The sequence below is a fragment of the Stomoxys calcitrans genome, chromosome 3 (assembly GCF_963082655.1).
Source record: "Stomoxys calcitrans chromosome 3, idStoCalc2.1, whole genome shotgun sequence".
NCBI lineage: Eukaryota > Metazoa > Arthropoda > Insecta > Diptera > Muscidae > Stomoxys > Stomoxys calcitrans.
Genome location: NC_081554.1, coordinates 195,265,115 through 195,291,705, shown reverse-complemented (window position 1 = coordinate 195,291,705; position 26,591 = coordinate 195,265,115). Strand labels below are relative to the sequence as shown.

General features: G+C 37.5%; 2 protein-coding genes across 3 annotated transcripts in view; one reads left to right on the top strand and one right to left on the bottom strand.

The window, feature by feature from the left end:
* The first annotated feature begins 3,097 nt into the window (after window positions 1-3,097).
* On the top strand, window positions 3,098-15,353 carry LOC106095412 (uncharacterized protein KIAA0513). Its single transcript, XM_059365844.1, has 6 exons — window positions 3,098-4,659; window positions 9,887-9,953; window positions 10,017-10,130; window positions 10,202-11,116; window positions 13,653-14,043; window positions 14,111-15,353. Exons 1-6 carry the CDS (start codon window positions 4,504-4,506, stop codon window positions 14,280-14,282), a joined length of 1,815 nt encoding a protein of 604 aa, XP_059221827.1. The 5' UTR covers window positions 3,098-4,503; the 3' UTR covers window positions 14,283-15,353.
* Window positions 15,354-20,139: 4,786 nt separating this feature from the next.
* LOC106082016 (sodium/potassium-transporting ATPase subunit beta-1) overlaps window positions 20,140-26,591 on the bottom strand; it is a 67,085-nt gene continuing 60,633 nt past the window's right edge. For both annotated transcript variants that reach the window (XM_013244355.2, XM_013244429.2), the window contains exons 3-5: window positions 24,804-25,061; window positions 24,474-24,733; window positions 20,140-20,918 (exon numbers count right to left, since the gene is read on the bottom strand). In XM_013244355.2, the coding sequence (XP_013099809.1) occupies window positions 20,631-20,918; window positions 24,474-24,733; window positions 24,804-25,061 (806 nt within the window). In that variant the 3' untranslated portion in view covers window positions 20,140-20,630. The remainder of the gene's footprint in view (window positions 20,919-24,473; window positions 24,734-24,803; window positions 25,062-26,591) is intronic.

The following is a 26,591-nucleotide window of genomic DNA, read 5'->3' as shown; positions in this document are numbered from 1 at the left end:
TAACCGCATAGTGGGTAAAATTGTCACCTTACTGTAGTCCAAAATCGAAAAATTCTTCAACTCCTTCTGGAAGTTTGAAATGAATAACAGGTTTTACTGGAGCGTGATTAGGGCCCATACTTAAATACAGATTAAGTCTGAAGCAGCCACTGCTGCTACGAGACTTCAGGTGATGGAAGAATCAATAGAGTATAGGTGCATTTCATACCATTGCGGTATAATCGAAGCGAAGATAGGAAACCTGGAAGCAATGGAAGAGGTTTTCCGACAGATACCTGAGGCGACACTTGAGGTTGAGTGGGAGTCGTTGCTGCCAGCGACACAGTCTTGGATTTACGAACTGCGGTATTACCACCTGGAAATTCGTGCTACAAAAATGAATCAAAGTCGACGTAGTCCGAGAAGGGAGGAACGGCGAAAAGATCGGTAAGATTACAAAAATCCTATGGCGTGATTCAGATCGTTAGAAGACGATGCTATTACTGAAAGGAAGTATGAAGGAGGTTTGTTATCATAACGGGACACATGAACTACCAGCTCACTAATGTAAAATAGGTGCGGCAAGTGATACCATGTGATGAGCATGTGGGGAAGGTGATGAGACGTTGGAGCAATTCCTATGTCATTGCCCGGCTTTCGCAGCTTACAGATACAGGCACTTAGGTGGGGACACAATACCACACATGAACCTACTTAGGGGCGTGGTTTAAGGCTTTTGTAAGTGCCACGGAATTCCTAACTTAAATTTTCATTTTCGTGGTCACTTTTTTAGTATTTAGAGCGCACAACAAGCCCAAGCCCGCATAGGTGTACGCCCATAGTGGCATGAGACGGATTAATATTCGTACCCTCTTTTTAATCTAACCTAAATTTATTAAAAATAAATATTTAAACTAATAAATAATATATAATAAATATTTTTTTACAATATTTCATATAAACATTAAATACTGAAAGGAGTTCAGTTTAAGTTAAAGTCCATATTTTAGCAGAATCCATGGTAGTGGGTTCTCAAGATTTGGCCCGGCCGAACTTAGCACGCTTTTACTTGTTAATAAATAGTACTGTGCCACTAATACTGATAGAACCGATTGGAACTACGATGTCCCTGGTAATAGAAGTTACATAGGCTTCTACACGGATGGTTCCAAACAAGATGATCATGTGGTCTTTGGGGTGTACTCTGAAAAACTAGAACTGGTCATATCGAAAAGTTTACCCGGAGATCCTTGCAATTAAAGACGTAGTTGTTGTTGTAGCCACATTTTCATGTGTAGGTTGCTATCCTTGTTAAGCTCCTGTAGTTGAGCAAGCTCGTTTCGGTCCAAAGAACCGATCGCTGCGGGAACAGAGTGGACATTGGCTATTTGAAGGCGCCAATAACTCGCCTTGTAATATCGAGCATCATAGGCACTCAGTATTTGTGCAAGAGCGGGTGCAACCCGACCTCTCACTGAGACTCTCCCGCTCGATACCGCTGATTGTCCCCGACTGCCGTTGCAGCTACTCCGTATGAAGCATTCCACTATCCGCAACATGTGGACGCGCCCGGTAGCTCGCAGTTAAGCAACTCGCTACAGCAAAGAACACCACAAAATTCGGACCTCAAAGTTCCAGCTTGTGTTTTGCACACAGCTATCTCGTGCCCATTCTCGTAGTGGAATGGCTAAGATATAATGTCATAACGATAACTGGAATAAATATTTTCTCAAAAAGCCAGGCAGTCATTAAAACTGTGGAGAACGTATTTTAGAATTCAAAAACCGCCATCGATTGCTACAGATCTCTCAACGAGATGGCTGAACAGTTCAAAATTCACCTGTTCTGGGTGCCGGCCCACAGAGATATCCCGGGGTATTGTAAAGCGGACGGGCGTAAGAGACTAGGAACTACCATAAACATTCTAGGAGAACTGAAATCTGTGGATATGCCTCTAGCGACATGTATGGTCTTCAGGATTAGGCTCAGAGGGCAACGAATGATATTGGGTTGCTCAAAAAGTAATTGCGGATTTTTCATATAGTCGGCGTTGACAAAATTTTTCAACGGCTTGTGACTCCGTAATTGCATTCTTTCTTCTGTCAGTTATCAGCTGTTACTTTTAGCTTTAGAAAAAAGTGCGCGAAATTTTGTTTACATTTGTTTGTTTGGCGTCAATTTGAATATGGAGCCCACAAAGGAGCATTTTCATCATATTTTACTTTATTATTTCCGTAAAGGAAAAATCGCGGAGCAGGTTGGCAATTATATATTTGATTAAAGTTCATTCTAAGTTTTATTAAAAATGCATTTACTTTCTTTTAAAAAATCCGCAATTACCTTTTGGGCAACCCAATAGATGGTCACAAAGAGGGGGCTGTGAGCATTCCAGAATTATGTAACCTAATCTAGACTTCAAGAGGTCTACCGCTTTGCTGTCACTGACTAGAACGGAAAACATGCTGACAGTGGGAAGGTTGCCAATGCCGATTTTTGCCGAAGCTGTGAGGATATCGAGGAAGAAGAGACTATAGATCTTCTGCTATGTGTATGTCTCGCACTGGCCGTCAAAAGGAGTTCCATTTGGCGGAACATTCGTAAGTTGTTGGGCTTTTTAAAGCGAACTGGATGGTTCAATGGTAGGAACTAGTGGTATCACAATGGATCAAAACGTCTAAGTCTGAGTCTGATGGCAGACTGCCACTTTAACCTAACCTCATGTCTCTAAAAAGATTTGCAGAAATTTAATGCTTACATTTTTTTAGAAGGAATATTTTGACCAATTTTTTTCTATAGCAATAATAAACATTTAAATTTATTATTACACATATTATTATCATTTCCCCTTAATTTATTATACAACGTTTCTTTTTATTCCAAATTCAAATATCCATCCATGTAACGGTTTTCTCTTTATGTTTACATGCAGCTTTACTGTTATTGTAACATAAAGCCCTGTTACATGTAAAAGCCTAACATTTCCAAACGACGCTTTGCCCCATTCACAACCTCATCGAACAAACAAAACATGTGTTCTCTTCTGTTAAGTGTAGGCACACCGACTAAAAGCTCATCATCTCCAAGGCGTATGAGTACTATTTGCCTTTGCTGCCGATTTCAATGTTTCAGTAGTTAGTAATGACACGGAGAAACAGGAGTGAAATTGAAAGCCACCGAATATAAACGAAGGAGCCAAAGAGTGCTCCTATACAAAAAATAAAAACCAGCCCATAAAAAGCAAGAAAATTTTGTGAAAAGTTTTGTAAAAATTTATAAAAGTCATAAGCAAAAGGAAAATATGAGTAAATTGTGGAAAAATGTCTAGAGTAGAGTCTTAAAAGTGCCTTTTTGTGTTGAGAGTGTGTGTGAAGTTTTTGATAGGGCGTATATTTGAAGTAAGAAATAAGATGAAAAAACAACCCAAGGGTAGAAAATGTTAGCATAACAACCGTAAAACCGAATTTGCAATCATAGTAAAACACAAGCATACGCATTAAATGCAAAGATTATCGAATATTGACGGCGCTGCAGCTGCCATTGCAGGCTTGTTGGCCGATGGCAGTGTGAAGTTCAAGGAATTCCTTTACAAAATTTCAATTGCACAAGACTGCGGTAGACAACAACACGACCACAACGACGGTGTGTAAAAATCAATAATCCAGCAAGCACCTGCACACCCAACCTCCCTCCGCCGCTCGGCTAGATTTTGGCATTCGTTTGCTCCATAGAGGAAAATAAAATAAAACCGACCGCCTCGCAAGGGGGTGCCGAAAGCAAAAGCTAGCGAGGGGCCGTCTGTCATTTGGCCAAACAGGCAGACAGACCAACTGCCACATGTGTATGCGGGGAAATGTGTGTAAATGAAGAAAACAAAACAGAGACAATCAAAATAAGGAAACCACAACAGCAACAACAACGGCAACAACAATTTCTAATAAACAAAAGAGTGTAATATACTATAATCGGTTAAATTGCGGATTTCTGGGCTGCTACGCCTCAGTTATTGCATTGTTGTTGCTGCAACATAGCTCTGCCACAGCTGAGATATTTGGACTGCACTGGGTTGTTATGTGACCAGTCAAGTGTCATTATGACACATGTGTCATGCCCTCCAAATGCTAATGTGACTTATGGGCCACCACTGAACAAAAGCCAAGAGCAATAATTAAGAAAAAAGTTCAATAGCTACGTTGAACTCATAACGTGGACCTGCTTCCCCCACCCCCGCTACACCGTTACCCAGTCGATTTAATTTGCGGAATGAGTTGCATAGAGACTGTTAACATGTAAAGAGGACAGACCACACTGAGAGTTTGGCAAGCATTCACAGCTGCTTCGCGCGCTCTCTCTCTCTCTCTCTCTATCTCAGCCGGCCTCTCGCTGTTTGTCTCAACTTTCACCGTTAGTTGGTTTTATTATTGTGGAGATTTTAACACCTCCACATGCAAGGCAGGCAGCCAGCCAGGGGGCAACAACAATAACTACAGCAAAAACGACTAGGAAAAAAAATAAACAAATGTCAAAATGTTTTCTTCTTCACCACCACCGACCGCCAACAACGCAGAGACATCACGCATTAAAAGCTTTATGGGCCGCACTCCGGCCATTGGCATATTAAAATCGAAATTTCTAACAGTATTGGGAAATAGCAATGAATTGTTGAATGGCATTTCATCAAAGGTGAGTATGTAGCAGCGAATCCTCAAAAGGGATTCTTGGCGTATCTTCTAAGCCATTCCCTCCCCCTGTAGACCTACATTAATGAGTTTCCTATTGCCCATATCCTTTTCCTTGGTTGTTAGAAAATACATAAACACTGTTTCTTGTTAGATGCTAGGTAGGGGTGGGTCATGCATGTGTTACTGCTGCCTACGTTAACCTTGAATTTTTGTTTGGTATACTGCAAAAAAAAACAAGTAGCAAAAAAGCTAAGCCTGTAAAAAGTTAAAGAGTTGATTTCGTTTTGTTTTTGTTCCATATGGCCGAGGGGCATAATAACAACAGCCATAGCAGGGCTAGGATGACAGCATATGTTTCAAGGTTTGCTATGCAACTCTGCTCACCCCTTGCCTGATTTTCCTTGTTCAGTCTCATGGCTGCTTTGAAATCATAACAAACCAAAAAAAAAAACTAAATTTGTGTGTTTGCACGAATGGCAAGGATACGTGAGCCAGTAATTAATTGAAAACATGTGCTGGCAGGAGAGCTGTAAATATATTTGGAGGGGGGTGAATGCCTGTCGTGTTAAGCACAACATTCTGTCAGCCTTGGATATGCAATTTCTTTGCAGCGAAAAAGAAATACCAGAAAACACCCACAAACACAGACACGCACAAACACAAGAAAGCCCGTGTTGCTGACTGTACAAGGATATGTGGTATGTTGTTTGTATGCCGGAAAGTCCTTTCCAGTTTAATTTGTGTAATCATTTGCCTTTGATCTAAGAGGGATTGCGTGTGCAAATTAATGAGGATTTTTTTGGCGGGTGGGGCATTTTCTGTAAACAACTATTGTTGAAACAAATGTTAATCAATATTTCATTTAAAATAGACGTCGACTTGGTGAGTGGTATATGATAATCTGAAGCAATTAGTGAATCGAAATAGATGGGTTGGCAAGATTAGAGAGCAAGATGTTCATTAAGTACCAATTTTATGGACATTAAATATAATAATATAATGCAAAACTAGTAAGGAAAGGCAAAAGTTGGGTGGATCCGACTGTATAATAACCTACACCTACCCTATAAGTACAACTTGAGGGAGCTATATCCAATTCTGAACCAATTTTGATGGACCTCGGTGAGCAAATATGTTCAAACTGTAATAACTGCGTTCGACAAATGACAACATTGTTGCAAATTTCCCAAAATCTGACGAATATATATATAGAATCTATATCTAATTCTGAACCGACATCGAGCAAACTTCTCAGATATTGTGTTAGGCATCGACGAAAGCGTTATGCAGAATTTTGGGAAGATTGGTCAAACAATGCGTTTGCAATAGCTCTTGGGGTGAAAATCTGTCGAAATACATATATGACAGCTATATCTAAATCTGGGCCGATTTCTATGAAATTCACCAGCAGTATTGAGAGTCATAAGAAAATCCTTCCTGCTAAATTTCGAAAGAATCGGATTAAAACTGAGAACTTTCTTGCAATATTTCTCAAAATCGGACGAATATATATATGGGAGCTATACCTAAATCTGAACCGATTTCATGCAAACTTCTCAGATACTGTGGCAGTCGTCGAGAAAAGCAATAAATGCGTTTGCTGTGACTCGAGAAATTAAAATCGGGCGATATATATATATGAGAGCTATATATAAATCTGAACCGATTTCCATGAAATTCACCAGTAATATCGGGAGTCAAGAGAAAATCCATCCTGCCAAATTTTGGAGAATCGGTTTACAAAAGACCATTTTATTGCAATATTACTGCAAATCGGACGAACATATATATGGGAGCTATATCTAAATTTGAACTGATTTCGAGCAAACTTCTCATATACTATGACAGTCGTCGAGGAAAGCGTTGTGCGAATTTTTGGGAAGATTGGCCAATAAATGCGCTTGCAGTGGCTCTAGGAGTGAAAATCGGGCGATAAATATATATGAGAGCAATATCTAAATCTGAACCGATTTTCATTTACCAGTAATGTTGAAAGTCATTTAAAAATCCTTCCTGCCAAATTTCGAGAGAATCGGTTTACAAAAGACCATTTTATTGCAATATTACTGCAAATCGGACGAAAATATATATATGGGAGCTATATCTGAAAACGATTTTTTCCAATTTCAATAGGCTTCGTCTCAAGGCCGAGAAACATGCCTGTACCAAATTTTAAGACGATCGTATGAAAACTTCGACCTGCACTTTGTACACGAATTAACATAGGCAGACGGACAGACAGACAGACGGACAGACAGACAGACGGACAGACAGACAGGCGGACAGACAGACAGACAGAGAGACAGACAGACAGACGGACGGACAGACAGACAGACAGACGGACAGACAGACGGACAGACAGACGGACAGACAGACGGACAGACAGACGAACAGACAGACGGACAGACAGACGGACAGACAGACGGACAGACAGACGGACAGACAGACGGACAGACAGACGGACAGACAGACGGACAGACAGACGGACAGACAGACGGACAGACAGACGGACAGACAGACGGACAGACAGACGGACAGACAGGCGAACAGACAGAATGACAGACAGACAGAAAAACGGACAGACAGACGGATAGACAGACAGACGGACAGACAGACAGACAGACGAACAGACAGACAGACAGACAGACAGACAGACAGACAGACAGACAGACAGACAGACAGACAGACAGACAGACAGACAGACAGACAGACAGACAGACAGACAGACAGACAGACAGACAGACGGACAGACAGACGGACAGACAGACGGACAGACAGACAGACAGACGGACAGACAGACGGACAGACAGACAGACAGACAGACAGACAGACAGACAGACAGACAGACAGACAGACAGACAGACAGACGGACAGACAGACAGACGGACAAGACAGACAGACGGACAGACAGACGGACAGACAGACGGACAGACAGACGGACAGACAGACGGACAGACAGGCGGACAGACAGACAGACGGACAGACGGACATAGCTAAATCGAATCAGAAAGTGATTTTGAGTCGATCGTTATACTTATCAATGGGCCTATTTCTCTTTCTTTTGAGTATTACAAACACCGCTACTGTACCACAGTAGCGGTGTAGGGTATAAAAAAGCATGAAATAATATTCTTCAAATTTAAGATTGAAACATTTTATACAGTGGAAACTTATTATACCCAGCGCAGAAGGTCGGCGATTATAAACAGTTTTGTTTGCAACACATGGAGATATTTATTTCCGACTCCATAAGGTATAAGACTCAAGATGATCTATTGGGTTGCCCAAAAAGTAATTGCGGATTTTTTAAAAGAAAGTAAATGCATTTTTAATAAAACTTAGAATGAACTTTAATCAAATATACTTTTTTTACCCTTTTTTTCTAAAGCAAGCTAAAAGTAACAGCCGATAACTGACAGAAGAATCAATGCAATTACAGAGTCACAAGCTGTGAAAAAATTTTTCAACGCCGACTATATGAAAAATCCGCAATTACTTTACAACCCAATAGCAATGTTCGTCCTTCTGTCTGTCGATAAAAATAAAAAGATATTGAGCTAAAAATTTGCATTAATTTCGAAAATAGGCTATCTCGGTCTCTATCTTGATGGGGCATAATTTTATTCTACATACCAAACTTTTTAAAGCTTCTAGAAACCGAACAAGGAGGATCGAGAGACCGGTTTACGTGGAAGCGATATCAGGTTATAGACTGATTTTGGCCCTACTTAGCATAGTTGTTGAACATCATAACAAAACACTACATGCAAAATTTTAGCTAAATCGGACAAAAATTGCGGCTTCCAGGGGCTCCAGAAGTTAAATCGGGCGAACGGTTTATATAGGAGCTTTATCTGGTTATAGACGGATTTTGACCGTACTTGGTCACAGATCGGTTCAGATTTGCATTATAGCTGTCATATAGACTGATCTCTCTATACAAGGTCTTGGGCCCATAAAAGGCGCATTTGATGTCCAATTTAGTCGAAATTTGGGACAGTGAGTTGTGTTAGGCCCTTGGTCAGTCCTCTTCAGTTTGGCCCAGATCGGTTCAGATTTGGATATAGCTGTCATATAAACCGATCTCTCGTTTTAAAGTCTTGGCCCAATAAAAGTCTGACCCATACTTGTAGAAAGTATTCGTACAAAATTTCAAGCGCCTAGCTTTATTCTTAAAGTGCGTTTAATGTATTCTTGATCGTCTAGACATTCTTAGTCTAGCTATGTCCGTCCGTTCCTCTGTACGTCCGTCTGTGGAAATCACAATAACGGTCGAACGTGTAAATCTAGCCGCTCAAAATTTTGCACAGATACTTCTTGTTGATGTTGCTCGTTGGGGATTGCAAATGGGCCATATCGGTTCAGATTTGGGTATAGCTCCCATATTAATTTTGCTTCGATATCGATTTGGCTTCTTGAGCTCCTAGAAGACGCAATTATTATCCGATCGGGCTGAAACATTGAAAGTATTGGTTCCGTTACGTCTTCCAAATATCCACCAAATCGGTGTATAACATGGTATAGCAATCCCATCTCCCGATTTGATTTCTTTAGTTGCTAGAACCCTTATTTACTACCCGATTCGAAATTTAGCCAGTAGCATTCGTTTACCATTTCCAAAAATCGTGTTACGTATGGTCGAATTCGGTGTATAACCTGACTTAGCTCCCATATAACTAATCTCCCGATTGACATCTTCGGCCGTGGAAGCCGCAATGTTTGTACGATCTGATTGAAATTTTGAACGTTGCATTCTGTTACGACTCCCAATAAATGTGCGGAGTTCGGTTCGAATCGGTTTATAACCTGATATAGCTCCCATATATTGGGTTGCCCAAAAAGTAATTGCGGATATATCGATCTCCCGATTTGACTGGAAGCCGCAATTTTTGTCCGATTTGGCTCAAATATCGCAGATAGTGTTCTGTTATGAATTCCAATAACTGTGCTAAGTACGGTCTTAAATGGTGTAGAACCTGATATAACTCCCATATTACCAGATTAGCCTGCTGCGGCGCCTAGAATCTTAAACTATTTCATGGTTTGGCAGAAATTTGGTATGTAAAGTATGTTACATGTATATGGTGCAGATGTATATGGGCATCATCTTACGCTATAACTACAACTCCCAATACCTATTATCACTCTTTTTTCTTTGATTCCTTTTCGCTCATATATATACAAATTTCTTAAAATAAATTTTTTTTTTGTTCCAAAAATCGTTTCAGCTCACTTTGAATATAAGTTCCAGCGATTCGGACTATTGTGATGATGATGATGAGGAAGTACCTAAATGTAAACTATTAGACTCTATAAATATTCTAAAAAATTCTCTAATCAATAAATATCTTCTCTCAGATGATGAATCCATTGACTATACCAAAATCGATTATGAATCTCGTCGGGTCAAGGCTAGGCGGGCACATGAAGAAATCATATCAGGGCGTTATAGACAACCAAACTTAGCACCAAGTATGTATAACCCATAATGAGTAACTATTTACAGCCATTCGGGATTTATTATTTCCTTCGATTTCTTTAAGGACCTCGCTTAGATGCCTTACGTAATCGCAAACAAGATAAATCCCGATCATCTTCATCCTCTTCGTCCTCATCATCGTCCACCTCAACGTCGTCACGTTCATTCAATGCCCATGCTCAAGATAGATCGCATGTCAGCAGCACCACAAGATCAGATTCCATTGAGTCAAGGCACTCGGGTGGCTATGAACGCAAAAGGGCCATAGCCGGAGCTAGACGCAGTGAGCTGGATGTGCAGCGAGATCTTATGAGACTTAACGAAATGTCAAAAACACCCAATGCAGCTGCTGCATCAGCAGCTGGAGCACCCACACCCGTAGGCGATATTCACATTCCCCAGCAGACAGCACCTCACATTGAGGTCCAACCTCCGCACGATCGTGATCCCAGCAAATCGTCGATGGTCAATATGCCAGGGACAGCTTCAAGTCACTCCATACGTGTGCCTCCGGTGAGGCGTAAAAATTCCAACAGCAGTACTTTAACCAGTCTGCGTGATGATCTGGACTATCAGGTCAGTCCCAGTGGAGATTCAACGGACTGGCGCCATTTCATACGCTCTGAGTCGCAAAATTCTGTGCCTTCATGGGCCTCTTCCATTAGCCTGGATTGCCGCACTGGCGAGGAGCCCATCAAAGAATTTATGAAACGTTTCATTGAAACCGTTTTCACCAATGCCAATACCATGGATCTGGAATTGAAGTCCGAGTTTGGTGCTATGGCCCGCCTGGAAATTGGCAGACAATGGTTTGTGCGTTTTCTGCTGGTGCAAAGGAACAAAACGAAACGTGTCGAGGAGGCCACTTTCCATTCACTGATCCAGCATTGTGCTATTGTGCTCTTCGAATGCGGAGAGTGTTCGGACTACGCCCCAGCCATGATCATTATGAATTTGAGTTTTCTCTTTTATCGAGAGAGTAAGTAGAGAGTAATTTAGGGGTTAAAACTTAAATTATAATTGTTATACCCACCATTGTAGAATGAGGGGGTATACAAAACCAGTCATTTTGTTTGTAATACTCTGAGACCGCACAAGTCGATCTAGCCATGGAAGCCGCAAACGTTATTCCATTTTGCTTAAATTTTGCTCGGAAACCGTATAAACCGATCTTGGGTCTTGATTTCTTTAGCCTCTAGAGGGCGCAATTCTCATCCGATTTGGCACAACGGCTCCGCCCATGGCCTACAATATACGTGTGCAATATGGTCAGAATCGATTTATAATCGGTTGCCCAAAAAGTAATTGCGGATTTTTAAAAGAAAGTAAATGCATTTTTAAGCAAGCTAAAAGATACAGCTGATAACTGACAGAAGAAAGGATGCAATTACAGAGTCACAAGCTGTGAAAAAATTTGTCAACGCCGACTATATGAAAAATCCGCAATTACTTTTTGGGCAACCCTAGCTTGATACAGCTCCCATATAAACCTATCTCCCGATTTCGCTTCTTGAGCTCCTCCGTCCTTATTCACTATACTTTGTTTGTCTAAAAACAGATTCTGCGCAAAGAACTCGACAGATGCGACCATGGTGGAGGGTATATAAGATTGTTATATATAGCCAGGTCCGTCCATCTCTGTGTCTGTCTGTAATTTGAGCCTCTAGAGGGCGCAGTTCTTATCCGATTTTGCTAAAATTCTGCACGTGGTGTTTTCTTTTGATTTCCAATAACTGTGCCAAGAATGATCTTAATCGGTTCATAACCTGATATAGCTGCCATATAAACTGATCTCGGATCTTGGCTTCTTGAGCCTCTAGAGGGCCTAATTAGTATCCGATTTGGATGAAATTTTGTATGAGGTGTTTTGTTGTGACTTCCAACAACTGTGTTTGGTTTAAATCGGTCCATAACCTAATATAGCTGCCATATAAACCGATCTGGGGTCTTGACTTCTCGAGCCTCTAGAGGACGTACTTCTTTTCCGATTTAGATGAAATGTTGCAAAAGATGTTTTCTTTTGATTTTTGATAACTGTGTCAAGAATGGTCAAAATTGGTTTATAACCTGACATAACTGCCATTTAAACCGATCTCGGGTCTTGGCTTCTTGAGCCTCTAGAGGGCGCAATTATTATCCGATATGGCTAAAAATGTGCATGAGGTGTTTTGTTGTGACTTCCAAACACTGTGCTGAGTATGGTTAAAATCGGTCCCTAACCTAATATAGCTGCCATATAAACCGATCTGGGACCTTGACTTTGTGAGCCTTTGGAGGGCGCAATTATTATCCGATTTGGGTGAAATTTGTGGCAGTGAGTTAGGTTAGGCCCCCCCCCATTTTTAATATGGCTTAGATCGATCAAGATTTGGATATAGCTGCCATATAGACCGATCTCTCAATTTAAGGTTTTGGGCCCATAAAAGCGCATTTGTTGTCCGATGTCGCCGAAGTTTGGGACAGTGAGTTAAATTAAACCCCCCCGACAAATTTCTGCAATTTGGCCGCAATCGATCCAGAATTGGATATAGCTGCCATATAAACCGATTTTTGGACTTGACTTCTTGAGCCTCTAGAGGGCGCAATTATTATCCGATTGGAATGAAATTTTGCACAACTGGTTTTGTTATGATATCCAACGAATGCGCCAAGTATGGTTCAAATCGGTCCATAACCTGATATAGCTGCCATGTAAACCGATCTTGGATCTTGACTTCTTGAGCCACTAGGGGGCGCAATTCTTATCCGATTGGAAAGAAATTTTGCACGACATGGTTTATTATGACTTTCAACAACTGTGCCAAATAAAGTTGAAATCGGTCCATAACCTGATATAGCTGTCATATAAAGCGATCTGGGGATTTGATTTCTTGAGCTTCTAGAGGGCGCAATTTGTATCCGATTTGGCTAAAATTTTGCATGACGTATTTTATTATGACTTTTAACAACTGTGCCGAATAAGATTCAAATCGGTTCATAACCTGATATAGCTGCCATATAAACCGATCTGGGATCTTGACTTCTTGAGCCTCTAGTGGTCGCAATTATTATCCAATTTGCCTGAAATTTTGTACGACGGATCCTCTCATGACCATCGACATACGTGTTTATTATGGTCTGAATTGGTCTATAGCCTGATACAGCTCCCATATAAATCGGTCTCTCTATTTTACTATTTGAGCTCCCAAAAGGGCGTAAATCTTATTCGAATTGGCTGACATTTTACACAGGTCTCCAAGATATAATTTAATTGTGGTCCGAACCGGACCATATCTTGATATCGCTCTAATGGCAGAGCAAATCTTTTCTTTTATCCTTTTTTGCCTAAAAAGAGATGCCGGGAAAAGAACTCGATAAATGCGATCCATGGTGGAGGGTATATAAGATTCGGCCCGGCCGAACTTAGCACGCTTTTAATTGTTGTTCTTTTTTTTTTAAGTGTCATCTTAACTTATAATCTACCTTTCGTTTTCTTTCTCTCCTTTCTTCTTTCTTTTTTACCTTTTCCCTTCTAGTTGAAGTTCCCGGTTGTGACCCTTATCGAGAGTACTTGTGTACATTCTTGCGAGAACAGCCCATTTGGTTGTCGCTGAGATTTTGGAATGCTGCCTTCTTGGAATGCATGGAGTTGGAGAGAAACAATCGTCTGCAATCCAGGCAGAAGAAACAAGAACGCCGCAAAGCCAAGGAAAAGGCCAAGGATGAGGCCACCAAACTCAAACCACCCAATGCAGAGATTATGGACAATGAAGAGAAGCCTTCCACAAAACAAGACATTTCGGATTCAAGTTCTTCGCATCATAGTCAAGGCCATAAGACCAAAAAGGACAGAGCTCCCAAAACCGCTAATGAAGCAGCTTTGGATGTGGATAAGGAAATGGAGAATATAGCCTTTAGACAATTGGCGTATGTTTATTAGCGTTTTTCTTTCAAATTAACTGTTTATTTAATTTGTGTTTTTATTTCATTTTAGTACCTTCACCAGCAACATACATGCCTTGGGTGCCCCGCAAGATTTGTGCTTGGAATTCTTTAAGAAACAACAGTCCAGTGTGGGCTTGAGCAAGGAAAAATCAAAACTTATACGTGATAATGTGCATCGTATTTACTATGAAACCGAAATCTGGGGCTCCAAACAATCCTGAAGTATCCCCAGGACTTAAACACAGAGAAAAACTAAACCCAAAAAATGCTTTAAGAGATAAACCAAAGAAAATCTCCTTTGAAAACTGAAACATTTTCCTAGTTTATTTTGTAAGAGTAGCTAAATAAATTATTAACAACAACAACAACAACAACAACAATTTGGATAAAAAAAAGTGAAAAATCAAAAGTTTAAATTAAATTTGTAGTTAAAAATTATTGTTAAAGAAAATCAAAAACCAAACTTAAACCCCAAACTCAAAAGACGAGTAAAATGATATTTTCTAAAAATAAGAAACAAAAAAAAAACATCAAAAGCAAAGACGAAACCAAGCAACACCATAGCATAGCATTAAAAAACAAACAAAAATAATAAAGAAAGTAAAATAAATTACAAATTTAATAAATAAATTTTAATTGTATGTTTTTTAAATTGTGATAAATTACTTTGTGATTTCAATGAAACAAAAACCAAACAAACAAAAAAAAAACTTAATACAAAAAAAAATATTTAATATAAATAGTTAATTTTGTATAACAAAAATAAAATATATAAATCAAAAAAAGAATTATAAAATTTATAATAAAAACATGATGAAACTAGTTCTTATTCAATTTCGAATGATATTTAAAATACAACTCTTTCTCTTTATAAAACCAAAACACTCTTGTATTTAACAAATAAACAAAAAAAAAAACAACAACAACAAAAACAGCAGCAACATTAATATACCTACTCTATCTACTTATACTAACAAAAACTTACACTACCACAAAAACAGAAAAACAAAAACAAATCAACATAAGCATCAACTTTAAATGTATTTACATTTGAAATTGGTTTTGACATTTGTAACGTCTTTTTATCTAACTCAAAATAATGCCTCATTAACAATCCGTCAAGTGTGTGAAAAAACCCCTAAAAACTAAACAAAAAATATCAGAAAAAAGATAAAGAAAAAAAAACACAGAAGAGAAATATCATTATTTTATAAATGCAAATTTTAACTGAAAACCAAAGAAACAACATCAAACAAAAGTTAACAAAACAACACCCTGTCTTTATAACTAAAAACAAAAATACTTACCTCATTAATTTTGATCATTTCTTAAAATAGTTAATTGAACCAAAACCAGGACCAGGCCCAGGACCAAGAGAGCAAAGGAAAAGGGAAGAAAGGTTGGAGTAGAATACCATAAGCATAAATAAATGAAAACTAAAAAAATAAAATTAAAAAAAAAAAAAAATTAAAGAAAATAAAATGAAATAAAAGAAAATAAAAAAAATAATAAAATAAAATAAAATAAAATAAAATAAAATAAAATAAAATAAAATAAAATAAAATAAAATAAAATAAAATAAAATAAAATAAAATAAAATAAAATAAAATAAAATAAAATGAAATGAAATGAAATAAAATAAAATAAAATAAAATAAAATAAAATGAAATGAAATGAAATAAAATAAAATAAAATAAAATAAAATAAAATAAAATAAAATAAAATAAAATAAAATAAAATAAAATAAAATAAAATAAAATAAAATAAAATAAAATAAAATAAAATAAAATTAAATGAAATGAAATAAAATAAAATAAAATAAAATAAAATAAAATAAAATAAAAAATAAAATAAAACGAAATGAAATAAAATAAAATAAAATAAAATAAAATAAAATAAAATAAAATAAAATAAAATAAAATAAAATAAAATAAAATAAAATAAAATAAAATAAAATAAAATAAAATAAAATAAAATAAAATAAAATAAAAAAAAAATAAAATAAATAAAAAAATTAACTTAAATAGAATAATATAAAAAATTAAATAAAAAACAAGTAAAAAGGCGTTAAGTTCGGTCGGGCCGAACTTTGGATACCCACCACCTCGGGTATACCACCTCATCAAAATCCAGTGAAAATTGCATACCTTATGTCCCATAACAGTTATATCGAAATATGATCCGATTTGGACCAAATAATAATAAGTACAAGTCATTGTTCAATTATGTATAACAAAATATTGGTATTTTTAGTAGCTATATCTAAAGGTAAACCGATCTGAACCATATACGACATGGATGTCAAAAAGTTTAGCATAAGTCAATGTGTCAAATTTCAGTTAAATCAGATTATAAATGCGTTTTTTTGGGGCCAAGGATGTCTAAGGGGCCAAGACAAATCACAGTCCCAAATTGCGGCGACATCGGGCAATAAATGCGCTTTTTCTGACCCCAAAACCTAAAACCGAGAGATAGGTCTATATGGCAGCTATATCCAAATCTTGACCGATCTGTGCCATAGTGCGGATTATAAATGCGTTTTTTTTGGGGCCAAGGATGTCTAAGGGGCCAAGACAAATCACAGTCCCAAATTGCGGCGACATCGGGCAATAAATGCGCTTTTTCTGACCCCAAAACCTAAAACCGAGAGATAGGTCTATATGGCAGCTATATCCAAATCTTGACCGATCTGTGCCATAGTGCGGAACTATATCAAGGGATTTAACCTATGTCCCAAATTTCCGCGACATCGGACAATAAATGCGCCTTTTACCAATGGCTCTCTTTTAATCGGAGGGTCGGTCTATATGACAGCTTTATCCAAATCTGGACCAAATTGACGAAGGATGTCGAGGGGCCTAACACAACTCACTGTCCCAAATTTCAGTAAAATCGGATAATAAATGTGGCTTTTATGGGCCTAAGACCCTAAATCTGAGGATTGGTCTATATGGCAGCTATGTCCAAATCTGTACCGATCTGGGCCAAATTGACGAATGATGTCGAAGGGCATAAAACAACTTACTGTCCCAAATTTCAGCAAAATCGGATAATAAACGTAATAAATAAACGGCTTTTATGGGCTTAAGACCCTAAATTGGAGGCCACCGTAGCGCAGAGGTTAGCATGTCCGCCTATGACGCTGAACGCCTGGGTTAAAATCCTGGCGAGACCATCAGAAAAATATTTTCAGCGGTGGTTTTCCCCTCCTAATGCTGGCAACATTTCTGAGGTACTGTGTCATGTAAAACTTCTCTCCAAAGAGGTGTCGCACTGCGGCACGCCGTTCGGCTTAGAATTGAATCGAACTGCACTCAATGATATGTGAGAAGTTTGGATTTGGAAGACCCTAAATCGGCGGATCGGTCTATATGGGGACTATATCAAGATATAATCCCATATAGCCCATTTTCGAACTTAACCTGCTTATGGAAAAAAGGAATTTGTGCAAAGTTTTAGGTCAATATCTTTATTTTTAAAGACTGTAGCGTGATTTCAACAGACAGGCGGACTGACGGACGGACATGAATAGACCGTCTTAAATGTTTACGTTGATCAAGAATTTTGTTATGACTTCCAAAAACTGTGTCAAGTGTGATCCAAATCGGTCCATAACCTGATATAGCTGTCATAGAAACAGATCTGGGGACTTGACTTCTTCAGCCTCTAGAGGGCGCAATTCTTATCAGATTTGGTTAAAATTTTGCACGAGGTGTTTTGTTACGATTTCCAACAACTGTGTAAAGTGTGGTTTAAATCGGTCCATAACCTGGTATAGCTGTCATAGAAACCAATGTGGAGTCTTGACTTCTTTAGCCTCTAGAGGGCGCAATTCTTATCCGATTTGGCTAAAATAAGTAAGTAATGTTCAAATCGGTCCATAACCTGATATAGCTGTCATAGAAACCAATATGGGGTCTTGACTTCTTCAGTCTATACAGGGCGCAATTCTTATCCGATTTGGCTGAAATTTTGCATGAAGTGTTTTGTTATGACTTCCAACAACTACGCTAAGTAAGGTTCAAATCGCATTTATTATCCGATTCGACTGAAATTTTGTACATCGACTTCTCTCATGAACTTTGACATACGTGTCAATTATGGTCTGAATCTGTTTATGGCCTGATACAGATCCCATGTAAACTGATGTCCCTATTTTACTTCTTGAGCCCCTTAAGGGCTCAATTTTTATTCGAATTGGCTGAAATTTTTACACAACGACTTCTACTATGGTCTCCAACATTCAATTCAATTATGGTGCGAATCGGACGATAACTTGTTGTTTGTTATTTGAATCAAATTTTTAGGTTTTTTTTTAAGTTGTTTCGTTGTTCTTTAAAATCTCGTTTGCCTTCTCGTTTGGCTCTCTGGCAGGTCCCAGCGTTTGGTATTTTCCTGAAGAATTGTCATTCCTTATAATAATTTGTTTAAAACTAAAATATAAAAACTAATCCATGGTTTCTTTTGCAAACAAAAGTATTAAAACAAAACACTAATTCTTAACGATAATCCTAAAACAAAAACAAAAACCCCCCCCAAAAAAAGAACTAAACAAAGTTGTGCACTGTTTGTTTTTTCCTTTTTCTCTAAGAAAATTATCATCTTAAGAATCACAAACTATTTACCAAGAAAGCAAAATCAAACAAAACAAAAACTATTTGAAATCAAAAAAGAAAAAATGTAAACAAAGAAAACTTATGACATATATAACAAATAAAAATAAAGAAAAAAAAAAATAATAAAAACAACAAATTTTCACTTAGTCAGCCAGCCAGTGATGACATGAGTTTTATTGAAAAAAATGGGATTTTTTTTAATTTTTTTATTTTATTTATTATTTAAAAGATAAATTAAATTGTATGCATATTAGGTGTACACGTTTTGTAAACATTTCATTTTGGTAACATATATTGCCATAATTATTCCAAAACAATTTCGTAGAAGAAAAAAACGACGAACACAACTGCGCTATATAACAAAAATTAACGAAGGAAGGTGTGACTCTAAAAATATGCTAAAAACGAAATTAAAAAGAAAAAACGATAAGAAATCATGATATAATCATAGATAAAAGCTAGGCTAGACTATTTGCGATTGTTGCCAATCTGAGTTAGAAATTTCAATTTTTCTATTCGTTTAAGATTAAAGAGAACAATACTGTAAAAATTAAAATTACAAAAAATAGGTGAGGAAGAACAAGGCAGGGGAGAAAGGGAAAATAAAAATTAAAAAAAAAAAAATACAAAAACAAAAACTAGGGACAAAAGCTGTAGAAAGAATTGAATTCTTATATTTATTATTTATAGTTTTATTTTTGTTTTTCTTAATGTTCTTTAAAAGATTTTTGTTTTCAAGTTTTAAAAATTCTGTTGAGGCAAATATTTTGCCATTTTGCTGTTTCTTTGAATGATTGCTAAACAAAGAACCGGGGGCGAAATTAAAGAAAATAAATTTTTTTTTAATAGTATTAATAATAATTTTCTTCTTTTTTGTTTCTTTTATAAAGACTATAAAGTACAATCATAATAACAAACAATGAACAAAACAAAAGTACTTGCGAGTAAGTAAGTAAATACAGCATTTTTAGGGCACTCCTAACACACGCCACAGGAAAGCATCAATAAAATGTACTGTATCATGTATGATACAAGATTTTAGAACAGGGCAACCAATTACAAGTGCATACCTTTAGGCGCTTGTTATATGGTTGAGGTGTATTGATAGTCTTGTGTGGTGTGGTGTGGTGAAGTGCTTGTAGAGGTTTTTCTACCGTTTTGCTTTATGTTTAGCCGAAAAGGTCTATTGAAATCGGGTCGGTATGATGCTAAAGGGCGAGATGATGGGCGAGAATCTAATGGCAGAAATACGACTTTTCCTCATTGTTGTAAGATTTTTTGTTAACTTAATCTGTACATACATAAAACTGTTTTAGGATTTTCTTTTCACATATTGAAAATAAGATTTTTTATAGCGCTCTTTTTGTTATGTTCTGAGTGACCGCTATGCATATATGTATGTGTGTGTGTGTGTGTAAAGAGTCTATCTGTCTTCCTACTAGAAGTAAAATCACTTTGGACATTAGTTTCGTTTCATTTGATGCTTTCACATTGTGGGTAAAAATCCTAGAGGCGGTTGTTAACATTCTTATATAGTTTTTTTTTTCTCTTTTGTTTATAACTATTAACGTTATTTTTCCATAACACATAGACATTATGGTGGTGGTGGTGTTAACATATAAGCAGAGTATACAATGTATAGATCTATGTACTAGGATGTATAACTACCGGAACCGACACGGTTCAATCAAGGGAAAATGTTGAATGTTGATGTTCTTGTGGTTATTGTTGATGATGAAGCCGGCAGGGGGTAGAAGAGCTGTGAAACTGTCAAGTTTCTGTTATTTTCTGTTTTTTTCTGGTCTTGCTTTGATTTTTCTTTCAGGCTACAGATTTAAAGTGTCAGAACTAAGAGGTGTTAGTGGTATTTATTTCTCTGTGGTTGATGTTGGTCTTGCTGAGTTTTTTTTCTTTTTGAATTGCGTTTTCCGCTGCTAGCTTTTTGCTGCGCATTTATGCTTTGGTATCAAGATAGAGTTGGAAGGTCACAGAGCCTTGACGATCGCGGGCGCTGCCAACGTATTCAATATTTTTAGCCCAGGCACGGCATTCAATGGCAATCATCTGGTCGAGGGGCAATTTTTCAAATTGCACTGCAATCAAAGGACTCAAATAGCCCTCTTGATTTGTGAAGGGATAGTAGTAGGAAGGGAAACCTTGGGAAGGATAGTATTGAACTGAACCGAATTTTTCCTTATCCAGGGCGTTGAGACCATCACAGGTTACCCAGACTTGTTGACGCTGTAGGGAGAAGATATAAACAAAGAAATTTTTAGAAAAATTCATACGAGAAAGAGAAAATTCATATAAAACGGAAATAAACCGCAAAAAAAAGAATAAAATATAAACTATAAAACTAAACAAAATTTAATAATATAAAAAAAATTCAGAAAATAAATTTAACAAAAAGAAGTAAAAATTAAACAAAAACAAGTTGGATACCCACTACCTCGGGTACATATGTAAACCACCTTTCGTTAAAATCCGGTGAAAAATCCATACCTTATGCCCCATAGCAGCTATATCGAAATATGTTCCGATTTGGACCAAACACTAATAAGTACCAATCATTGTTCAATTGTGTATAACAAAATATTGGTCTTTTTAGTAACTATATCTAAAAGTAAACCGATCTGAACCATATACTACGCGGATGTCGAAAAGCCTAATATAAGACACTGTATCAAATTTCAGTGAAATCGGATTATAGATGAGCCTTTTATGGGGCCAAGACTTTACATCGAAATCTCGGTCTATATGGCAGCTATATCCACATCTGGACCGATTTTGGGCCAAGATTCAGAAAAATGTCGAAAAGCCTAACCCAACTCACTGTCCTAAATTTCGGCGATATCGGACATTAAATGCACCTTTAATGAGCGCAAGACCTTAAATCAAGAGGTCGGTCTATATAACAGCTATATCCAAATGTGGACCGATCTGTGCCATATTGCAGAAGTATGTCGACATCGGACAATAAATGTGCCTTTTATTGGCCCAAGACCTTAAATCGATCGGTTAATATGACAGCTATATCCAAATGTGGACCGATCTGTGCCATATTACAGAAGTATGTCGAGGGGCTTAACTTAACTCACTGTCCCAAATTTAGGCGACATCGGACAATAAATGCGCTTTTTATAGCCCTATAAGCTTAAATCGATAAATCGATCTATATGGCAGTTATATCCAAATCTGAACCGATCGGGACCAAATTGAAGGAGGATGTCGAAGGGCCTAACACAACTCACTGTCCCAAATTTCAGCAAAATCGGATAATTAGTGCTGCTTTTATCGGCCTAAGACCTTAAATCGGCGGATCGGTATATATGGCAGCTATATCCAAATCCGGACCGATGTGAGCTAAATTGTGTCGAAGGGCCTAACACAACTCACTCTCCCAAATTTCGGCGACATCGAACAATAAATTTGCTTTTTATAGCCCCAAAACCTTAAATCGAGAAATCGATCTATATGGAGCTATATCCAAATCTGAACCGATTGAAGAGGGCTGACCAAGGGCCTAACAAAACTCACTGTCCCAAATTTCAGCAAAATCAGATAATAAATGTACCTTTTATGGGCCTTAGACCCTAAATCAGCGGATCGGTCTATATGGCATTTATATCCAAATCTGGACCGATCTGGGCCAAATTGCAGAAAGTTGCTGAAGAGCCTAACACAACTCACTGGCTCAAATTTCAAAATCGGATAATAAATATGGCTTTAAGGGCCTAAGACCCTAAAATGGCGGGTCGGTCTACATGGCAGCTTTATGCGAATCTGGACAGATCTGGGCCAAATCGAGGAAGGATGTCGAAGGGCCTAACACAACTCACTGACCTAAATTAGAGCAAAATGAGATAATAAATGTGGCTTTTATGGGCCTAAGACCCTAAATCGGCGGATCGGTCTATATGGGGGCGATATCAAGATATAGTCCGATATAGCCCATCTTCCAACTTAACCTGCTTATAGACAAAAAAAGAATCTGTGCAAAGTTTCAGCTCAATATTTCTACTTTTAAAGACTGTAGAGTTATTCAACAGACAGACGGACGGACAGACAGACCAACGGACATGGCTAGATCTTCTCAGATTTTTACGCTGATCAACAATATGTACGGGTTCTCTTTAGAGGCAGAAACTAAAAAAGGATAATGTGAGGTCATAACAAGAAATCCCCATGGGTTTTTTATATGCTAGGATAAGAATCGACTCCTCTAGAGCCTCAAGAAGTAAATTCGGGAGATCAGTTTATATAGAAGCTTTATATGGTTAAGGATCGATAAGAGCCAAACATGGTACATATTTTGGATGTCTTAGCCAGTTGAACGTACCGAATTGACCCGATGGAGTTCTCCATCGCCAAGGGCTGCCGACTCAGTGTACAACACACAGCTACAACAACATCATAGGAAAAGTCATCGGCCTTTAGCGGCTTAAGAAGTATATTTGGGCGATCAGTTTATTTGGAAGCTATATCAGATTTTGGACCGATTTGCAATCCCAAACGACCTACATAAATAAGAACTACTTATGCAAAATTTCAGCCGCCTTGCTTCACTCCTTCGAGCGCACGGACATGGCTAGATTGACGTAAAATATCATGACGATCAGGAATAAATATACTTTATGGGGACTTTCGAATATTTCGAAGCGCTACAAGCGGAACCGAACAAGGTTTATCGAGAGACCGGAAGCAATATCAGGGTATAGAGTGATGTGGACCATATTTGGTGCAGTTGTTGGAAGCCGACCCAGAACATCGCATGCAAAATTTCAGTCAAATCGGACAAAAAATGGGGCTTGTAAGGGCTCAAAAAGTCAAATCGGGAGATCGGTTTATATGGGAGCTATAACAAATTATAGACCGATTTGGACCACAGTTATTGAAAGCCATAACAAAACATTGCATGCTCCAATTCAGTCAAATCGGACAAAAATTGCGGCTTGTTAGTGCTCCAGAAGTCAAATCAGGAGATCGGTTTATATGGGAGCTATATCAGATTATAGATCGATTTAGACGGTACTTCGCACAGTATTTAGAAGTCATAACAGAACACTACACTACATTCAAAACAGAACATTATATGCAAAATTTCAGCCAAATCGGACAAAAATTGCGGCTTGTAAGGGCTCAAGAAGTCAAATCGGGAGATCGATTTATATGGGAGCTATATCAGGTTATAGACCGATTTGGACCATACTTGGCACAGTTGTTGGAAGTCATAACAGAACGTGCAAAATTTCAGCCAAATCGCACATAAATTCCTGCTTGTAAGGGCTCATAAAGTCAAATCCGGAGATCGTTTATATGGGACCTATGTCAGGTTATAGACCGATTCGGACCGTACTTGACACAGTTGTTGGAAGTCATGACAGTCATAACGAGCAAAATTTTAGCTGAATCGGACGAAAATTGCTCGAGAAGTCAAATCGGGAGATCGGTTAATATGGGGGCTATATCAAAATCTGAACCGATATGGCCCATTTGCAATTCTAAACGACCTATATCAATATTAAGCATCTGTGCAAGCGGCTATCTTTCCGCGATATACTTTGTTGGATCCCAGATCAATATTTCGAGGTGTTGCAAACGGAATGACTAGATTAGTATAACCTCATCCTTGGGTGGTGGGTATAATAATAAAATATACAACAAAATACTAAATATTAAATGTATAAAATAATATGAGAGAAGTGTTCCCATTTCCTCAATTGAATGTTCATAAGACAATTAATTTAGCTTTGTACTATTTTTTGACAAAGAGTTTTAGAAAAACTTTTTTTTTACCTCATTCGCAGGTACTTTGGCAATATGTTCTTTCAACTGTTGTGGCATATCTTCTGGCAATTCTGCGGGATTATCATAGTATTCGGGCAACCAATTGTAGATTTTGTTTAGTTTTAGGAACACACAGGGTTTTGAATTGTTATAGCCATACGAATGACTGGGTGAGCAGTTGCCCAATTGTTCAATGTTAACGCTGCACACGTCCTTGCGCTCAGAGAAGGAGCAGGTGGTTTTATTGCTGGGCACTGTATCTTTGTAATCTGGGAAAATTAATTTAATTAGTTTCTTTGGTTAACCTTTTTCAACAGTAAGAAGTTTCAATGCACTTACCTTTCATGAATTCATCCATAAGATTAATCCAATATTGTTTCTCTTCGTTTTTGGTTATATCGAATTGAATGAGAGAACCACGAGCAGTATCATCGCTGAGGGGACGAAAACCCATGCCAGGATTTGTGCCAATTAAAGATCTTTCCAATTGCCATTTGGGCTCCCTATCGTCCAGTGTGCCGAGTAGAGTACGCATACAAATTGCGAATAGACCAGCTAACACAATGTAGAAAATTGCATAAAATGTCAAAAGTTGACCTGCAAGGAAATAAAGAAAAACGATTTGGCATAAGAGAAATATTCATAAAATGGTATAGGACATGGTGGATGTTATGATATATAATGATGCTTCACGAGGTTTTTCAAAATAGATATAGGCACCATTCGACTTGGTCCGATATATTCGTACTTGGTCCGACATATTCGTACTACTATTTTTTCCAAAATCTTACTACAAAATCTTACGACTTGGTCCGACATATTCCTACTGTCCCTACCTACTATTTTTTCAAAATCTTTTCTACAATGTTTGTTGAGCTTATACTTTCTCAATTTGATTTATTTTGATAAAATATTCAAATTTCACCAAAAGTAGGTGGGAACAGTAGGAATATCGTTGAAAATTGCATCACCATGTAGGGCATAGATAGGTTCATAATTATATATAATTGGCTCGATTAGGCCACACTTAGTCCTTTTTATCCTAGTTTAGTGAACTATGATTTTGTCAGTGAGTAGGGAAGAACTGTAGGGATGTTATTGAAGTTGACATAAACGAGTATGTTCGGTGTGGTTTCTCAAAACTTTAGAAAAAATATGTATTGGGTGGAGAGTAGGCAAAATACGACTAACGAAACGTTTTTCTATTTTTTTACATATTCCTACTGTCCCCATCTACTAATTTGCCAAAACCACTTTGAAATATTCATTTGCACAGTTTTTTTTGTTATATTTAGTCACCACGATTTTTTCTGCAAAATATTAAAATTTCCCCAAAAATAGGTAGGAACAGTAGGAATGTCATTAATGCTGACATACAAAAAAGAATGTGAATACGTTCGTAATTATATATAATTGGTACAACTTGGCCATACTTAGTGTTTGTTACCTTAATTTAGTAAACTATAATCTTGAGAGAGAGTAGGTAAGAACCGTAGGAATGTTGCTGAAGTTGTAAAAGTTTCTCAAAACTTTATAAAATGTGCATTGGGTGGTAAGTAAAGCAAAATTGGACCAACTTAAGGTATTTTTTTTTAATTTTTCTACTTTTATTTTGGGTAACATAATCCTACTGTCCCCATCTACTAATCTTCAAGGGTACTGTGAAATGTTTATTCACAATTTATAGTCAATTTGATTATTTAGGTAAAATATTCAAAATTTACAAAAAGTAAATAGGAACTGGATGAATGTTTTTGATGCTGACATTTAATAGTAAGTCGTAGATAGGTTCATAATTATATACAATCGGTTCGGTTCGGATCTGTCTTTCTTAGTCTTTATATACCCTCCACCATAGAATGGGGGTATACTAATTTCATCATTCTGTTTGTAACACCTCGAAATATGCGTCAGAGACCCCATAAGATATATATATTCTTGATCGTCATGTCATTTTAAATCGATCTAGTCATGTACGTCCGTCTGTCCGTCCGTCCGAAAGCACGCTAACTTTCGAAGGAGTAAAGCTAGCCGCTTGAAGTTTTGCACAAATATTTTTTATTAGTGTAGGCCGGTTGGGATTGTAAATGGGCCAAATCGGTCCATGTTTTGATATGGCTGCCATAT

Bases quoted from the DNA above. Each gene is read 5' to 3' on its own strand.
- LOC106095412 (XM_059365844.1), top strand. From the start codon at position 4,504: ATGTTTTCTTCTTCACCACCACCGACCGCCAACAACGCAGAGACATCA. The intron at 4,660-9,886 runs GTGAGTATGTAG...AAATCGTTTCAG, and splicing joins TGAATGGCATTTCATCAAAG to CTCACTTTGAATATAAGTTC. The intron at 14,044-14,110 runs GTATGTTTATTA...ATTTCATTTTAG, and splicing joins ATAGCCTTTAGACAATTGGC to TACCTTCACCAGCAACATAC.